This window comes from Rhipicephalus sanguineus, unplaced genomic scaffold, assembly GCF_013339695.2.
Source record: "Rhipicephalus sanguineus isolate Rsan-2018 unplaced genomic scaffold, BIME_Rsan_1.4 Seq9535, whole genome shotgun sequence".
Classification (NCBI taxonomy): Eukaryota; Metazoa; Arthropoda; class Arachnida; order Ixodida; family Ixodidae; genus Rhipicephalus; species Rhipicephalus sanguineus.
This window is the reverse complement of record NW_023616364.1, coordinates 28,508-35,089: the sequence shown is the minus strand read 5'-3', so window position 1 is coordinate 35,089 and position 6,582 is coordinate 28,508. Positions and strand designations below refer to the sequence as shown.

The 6,582-nt window shown below is 53.2% G+C and overlaps 1 protein-coding gene across 1 annotated transcript; it reads right to left on the bottom strand.

The window, feature by feature from the left end:
* Nucleotides 1–4,264: 4,264 nt before the first annotated feature.
* Nucleotides 4,265–5,398, bottom strand: LOC119378740 (uncharacterized). Its single transcript, XM_037647776.1, has one exon. It carries the CDS (start codon nucleotides 5,396–5,398, stop codon nucleotides 4,265–4,267), a length of 1,134 nt encoding a protein of 377 aa, XP_037503704.1.
* Nucleotides 5,399–6,582: the final 1,184 nt, after the last annotated feature.

Sequence of the window (6,582 nt, the reverse complement as noted above, 5' to 3'; positions counted from 1 at the left end):
TACCGGTCTGTTTTAAAAGCGAAAGCTGTTATGAGATCATTTCACCGGCCGCTTTTGGCGCCGTAGTTGTCCGCCGCCGCCGCCGCCGCCGCCGGTGTCCGTAACCAGTATCGCTCGAAATAAGAAAAAAAAAACGAAATAAGAAAAAAATTCCAGGATGGAACGAGGTTCGAACCTGGGCCCTCTGCGTGGGAGCCCAGTATTCAACCTCTGAGCCATGCCGGTGCTTGAAACTGCATTGGAAAAGGTCCCTATACAGGCTTCATGTCGGGAAGGAACCACATTGGCATATGCAATATAGCGTGGTAGAAGAGTAAAATAAGCACCACGCGTCGCACAACGCGAATACTGTAACCAGGCGTCACACAATGCGAATTGCGCAACGAGTAGGTTGTTGAATGCTTCCAACCCATTACAAAGGGCTTTACAATGATTATAGCGTAGTGGGTTCCTCGCAAGTGCACTTGTATTGGTTGCCAAGGAAGCCCATAAGCGCATGATCCACTTCCTCGGGGTCTGAGTAAAGTTCTTCGCCCCCCCCCCCCCGTCTCTCTCCCACGTCAACGTATGTTATACAGCATGACGGGAGAGGGGAATAGCGAACGGGCGTCACCCAATGCAAATTACATAACTGGTGGGCCGTTTAAAGACTCCAACCCATTACAAAGGGCTGAGCCATAATTCTTCATTGTCATCAGTCGTCGCGTCGACAAAGTGCACATAATGCCTTACAGACGTGTAGCTGGTGCCTCGCTTCTCCACAGAATGACGAATAATGGCATAGTAGGTGCTTCCCAACTTCACAAAAATTGTGATTTATGGCGTAGTGGGTACCTTTCTAGTGTACTTGTATTGTAGCCCCAAGAGAGCGTAACGGGCTCTAGAAACGCCGCTCTTCCAGCTTTCGCTGTGACTGTGCTGCGGTTTCAGCGCAGGCCTGGCATTTTTTGTTTCGCCTCTTTTGTCCTATTCGGTGAATTCTTCGACTGTTGACAACTTTACACCGAGCATGTTTTCAAATATTTCAGAAACCCACCGTATTTGTTAGTGACTGGAATGTTTCGTCAGGACGTTCCGGTTAACCGAACACGAGAAGATTATTGCGTCTGCTCCTGTCTTCGAGGTCAATCAACTTCATTTGTATGGTCTGGATTGTTGCCTCAAGGCTGGAAATTTGCTTGTGAGTTCTGTGAATGCTGCTGTCCAATTTTCGACCTTGGATTCAATAGTGTCAAGCCTTGCTTGCATGGTTTTTTGGCATCAAGGATTTGACGCAAGAGCTCCTCTGTGCTCGGCCCAGGGTTCGATTCCACATCACCGCACATTATCAGCAATGAGCATACAAACATCTTGAACAAAACAGTACAACTTATTCAGACATGTGGGGAACGTCAGCTCGATGAAGCAACGGTTGCTAGTTTTGACAGTGGAATAATTTTCACTGACCTGCATGAAATACAGGAAGGGGTTCATGTTGCTGGGGAGAAGCTGACGTGCCCACTGAAGAAATTGCAGCTCGGTCCGTCTCTTATAGTCGTCCGCTTTGATGACGTCGAACTGGGGGGTGGGTACATCTGGTCACAGTAGCCGTCGAAGTGACAAAGGAACCATCTGCGCAGGCGCCTCCAGTGAAGTCTGTCGATGCGTTGCCGTACGTTTCCCATCTACAGATGCGCCGCTCAGTCCAGTCGAGCCGACGAGAACAATCTGCATGAAATACAGGAAGGGGTTCATGTTTGCTGGGGAGCAGCTGACGTGCCCATTCTAACGTCTATCGAGATTTTCTGCGACACGGGCTCCTTATGCTATCGTGTGAACAATTACAAAGTCTGTTTTCGCCGTTGCTGGGTTGCTATAGACTCTAAGTCACGTGTAGCACATGCCCGCATTCCGTGGGCCGTGGTAGCCGGGAGCCGTGGTAGGCACATGACTTGGGCAAATGGTTTGATGACGCATGCGACAAGCATGTCCCGGTATTCATTTCATGACCTGCTAATCCTAACCACGAGAGCGCAAGACGTAGTCGGCTAGATAGATAGATAGATAGATAGATAGATAGATAGATAGATAGATAGATAGATAGATAGATAGATAGATAGATAGATAGATAGATAGATAGATAGATAGATAGATAGATAGATAGATAGATAGATAGATAGATAGATAGATAGATAGATAGATAGATAGAAATGGTCGTTGTTCGGCAAAGAAATGCTTCGCATTTAAAATAGTTTACGCATTCACAAGGAGGGTATTTTCCACCCTTGATAACACCCACCTTGCGTTGCGTATCGGTTGCCGCGCAGAGTTCATTTAGGCCACATGCTCACGTTACAGCGCATTGGTAGCATATCTAGTGACATGAAGACGCTTTTTGTGGAATTTTACGAACAGTAACTAATAATAAGGCATTTATGGCAAAATTTTCTTCTATTGCATTTTAGCAAAGCATTTCTTTTATCTTTCACTCAGATGAGCAACTAATACAATGCGAAACATGTCCGCTAGTCTTCTTTTTTACATAAACGTTCCAGTCTAAGCAAAGTCCACGCGTTTCCCGCTATTCACGACATCATAGGGCATAGCGTACGTCACAAGCATACGTTACAAGCAGCCCTAACTATTGCAGCACAGAAGAATTGACATTTGGGCAAGCTGCGATTGGTTATGCACTTTTGAGATGGGCAGCGCAAAACCAAGGACACGAGAAAAAGTACAACACACCACACAACACCTTCTCACAACTAACTCTATTCGAAAGAACACTCAATATCCCCTTCAGTCACGAATTATGATGCACTGTCTGCAAATACGTCAAATTGGCATGGCATAATTCTAAGGCCCTCGGTATTGCATTCCAAGAAAGAAAATGAAGGAATGTGTTGTTTTTTGTGAGTTTCAGTAATTAATGTTAATTAGCGGGTAAGTAATTATCTAATTATTCTGGAATCAGTCAGCTTCAAGACTTGCATAAAAAGAATCAACTATTAGGCCCGAAATGCATGCACAGTTTGTTTTTTGTTGTATGTGTTTCGAACTCAGAAAAAAAATACTCTTCACATTGGTCCTGGAAAGCGGCACGTCGAACGATCGTCTAACATGGTAGTGTCTCCAGCAAAGTTATCCTCTGCAGCAACACGCAGCACATTGAAGTTAAATGACCACTAGTTGTCCACTCAGGAAGCCTGCACGAATGTGCACACAAATTTTCAGCCCATTTGAAGAAACACGCGGCGTGTGACGCGCCTCCGAAGTTCGCGTACACAATTGTGTACACCGTGACTGAAGGGCTATTAAATCTTGACCAAGTACCAAGTGTTACGTTTAGCCCTGGAATTCTTCTTGACAGACGCCATTTTGCGTGCACCTGTCTGCTGGAATGCCGTCTCCCCCCAGTATCGGCGCTTGGAGGCACGGAACGCCGCGTCTTCCTGGAGGTGACATCCACGGTGACATGTCGAGCGAGCCAGCAGGTCACCGTGGATGGATTCCCAGCAAGGCGACGAGGAGTTCGGAGACCCCGTTTTGGTTCGGTGTTTTCAGCGTGAGATGGCACCTCTCGAGGAGTTCTCACCAAACTACTACATTCTTTTACCCGAGCGCAGACATGAAAGTTTGCACGTGCTCAAGCAAACTGTCTTCATCTTCCCCGAGGTCAACTAAAGCCCCTCCATCGCGTCTGCTGCCGCTCTTTATAAGTAGCGTCATCTATTCTTTCGTCGTCGCCGCCCATTTCCGGATCTGGAGCTTCCGGATGGAAGTTCTTGAGCCACTTCTTTCCGCTTTTTCCTTCCATCTTGTTTCTGCACACGCATTTGCACATGCAAGAAAGCAAATACGTCCGTCTCCGTTTCGCAAGTGTTGTTGTTTTGAGGTTCGTCCTAAACTGCCTGCCGCCGCTACTGAGTTATCACTCGGTTTTTCTGCGACGCGAGGGCATGGGCGGGTGCATCAGCCGGGAAAGCAGCAGAGATGTGACTCTTTATTATTCTTGGTATGGGGTTATGAGAGAGGAAAAGGAGGGAAAATTGGGGAAGAGTGCTCGATAACTGTCTCTGTGTAAGACACCTCAACCAAAACACTCGTGGGGAGGGGGGGTATGAAGGCGGTAGAAAGAGAGAAGAGGATGAGGTAGTGATTGGAACGGAGGCGGGAGAGAAGCGCCCGGTCTACCGTGTCGAGCGGCTTAGAACGGCAAACGAGACGCCTCCCTCCCGCCTCCGCAACACGATCAAACTGCAACACGCGAACCCGAACGAGCGGCTTAGAAAATCCGCTCGATCAGGTTCGCGCGTTGAAGGAAGGAGATCAGGGCCACAAGAGCGCCACGGCGGCGATCCTCGAAGCCGGTGGGGAACAGGAAGTCCTGTAGGGTTACACAGGGCAGGCCGTGGCGGTGGTACTCAGTTTTGAGCCGCTTCCGTTCGTCGACAAGGGCGGGGCACTCGCAGAGGAGATGTGCAACTGTTTCTACCGCGCCGCAATCGACGCAGTTCGGTGCAGCCGCGCCGCGGAGACGATGTTTACGTTCAGCGGGCCACGCCGAACCGGTCCTCATGGTGAGGAGGAGCGCGCGATCGCGGCGGGAGAAGCCAGTTGCAGGAAGGGGAGGTGGGGAGTGTCCAGCGGCGATCTGCGCGTCCGGATGCTCTCGCATCAACTCACGGCGAAAGTTGATGCGCGCCGAGTCGAACGATGTTGCGTAGTCCGTGAGTGGGGTCGCGCTGGAGTGTGCTCGCTTCGCGAGTTCGTCCGCCGCCTCGTTGCCCGCGATGCCGACGTGGGATGGTAGCCATTGCAGGAGCACGTCGCAACCACTCCGACGAAGTGCCAGGAGGCTCTGGGCGACGCGCTGGGTGAGCAGAGGGCCGCGGTCCTCCATCGCGAGTTGGCGCAGGGCTGCCCTGGAATCGCAGACGATGGCCGCGCCAGAGACCGCCGGCGACTCGCGAAGGAGATCGGCAGCTAGCTGTAGACCCACCAGCTCGGCAGTGGTAGAGGGGGCGCAGTAGCTCAGGCGTCTCTGGACGTCAATGGCGAACTCGGGGGCGACACAGGCTGCTGCAGCAGAGTGGTCCTGCAGTACAGAGCCGTCAGTGAAGACGTGAGTCCTGCCGGCGAGGTCATCGTGCATCCGCGCTGCGGCTTCTTGAGCGATGGCACAGCGAGGAGTGACGCGCTTGGAGCGGACACCAGGGAGCCTGAGGGAAACTCGCAGGGGCTCGCGGCAGTGTGGGGCGGGCCAGTGAGCAGAAGGCGTGGGCTCTTCGACCACCAAGCTGTCGTAGAAATCGAGGATTCGTCCGACGCGCGAGAAGGGCACTGCACGCAGTCTGGTGAGTAAGGGGCCGGCGTCCGGGGCTCGGTGAAGGCGCTCCATGTGGCAGAGGGCGCGCATGTCAGATGTTAATGGCACAGGCCACGCACGAGCTTCCGCAAGTGTTTATGCTACGAGAGCTGCGGGGAAGACCGCGGCACATGCGGGTCACACGAAGGTAATCCCGCTTCAACGCGCGTCGCTGCACCTCCCGCACACTGCACAGTGGAAGGGCGTAATGCACTGCCGAAAGTGCGATTGCCTCGTAGATGTTGCAAGCATAGGCGGGGGGGGGGGGGGGCAGCCGTCACCACGGGCGAGGAGTCGGCGCACACAGGTCTCGACACGACGGGCGGCCTGGCTAATGCGCTTGACAGCGGGCAGCCACCGTAGCCGGTTGTCGATCGTGAGCCCGAGGTACCGCACGCAGCTTTGCCAGCCGATCGGCGCACCGTGAAGCTGTAGGCACGGGAGATGACAGCGTGGAGCAGCCGTGGGGTGAACCACGAGCGCCTCAATCTTCGTTGGAGAGAGCGCCAGGCTGATGCCCTCCAAAAAGGCAGCAATACGCTCGAGTGCTGTTTGGATGCGTTCGCGCACAGCCTGCACTTGCGAGTGGGGCCGCGCACGTACAGCGCGACGTCGTCGGCATAGATCAGCGCGCGCACAGGGAGGTCGGCCGTTTCTGGGAGGCACTTCACGAGCGGCGCGAGCACCAAGTTGAACAGAAACGGACTTAGGACACGGCCCTGTGGTACACCAGAGTGGACGGAGCGCGGTGAGCTTGTCGCTCTCCCCACGCGCACAGAAAACGTGCGGTCAGTGAGGAAGGCTTGCAGATAGTTCAAGAGTCTGCCCTCAACACCGAGTGCGCGCACAGCACTGATGATGGGCGCGTGGGGTAGTGAGTCGAAAGCCGACTGAACGTCAGTAAGAGCAGGATTGCCATCTCCCCATCGTGCAGGGCCTGCTCAAGGGTGCTGACGACGGCAGCGAGGCAGTCAGCTGTTGCGCGACCAGGTCGAAAACCACACTGTTCGGGCGCAAAGACGCCGCGAGCCGCCGCTAGCCATTGAAGCCGGTGAAGGGCTATTCCCTCCATCGTTTTCCCAGCCACGGATGTGAGGGAGATGGGCCGATACGATCCGAGTTCACGGGACGGCTTGCCTCGCTTAAGGACTGGCACAACCACAGCAGAGCGCCACTGATCCGGAAGGCCTCCACCAGCGAAAACTCGGTTGTATGCCTCTAACAAGAGAGGGAGC

Excerpts from the sequence above, each read along its gene's own strand:
- LOC119378740 (XM_037647776.1), bottom strand. The coding sequence starts at position 5,398 with ATGCGCGCCCTCTGCCACATGGAGCGCCTTCACCGAGCCCCGGACGCC.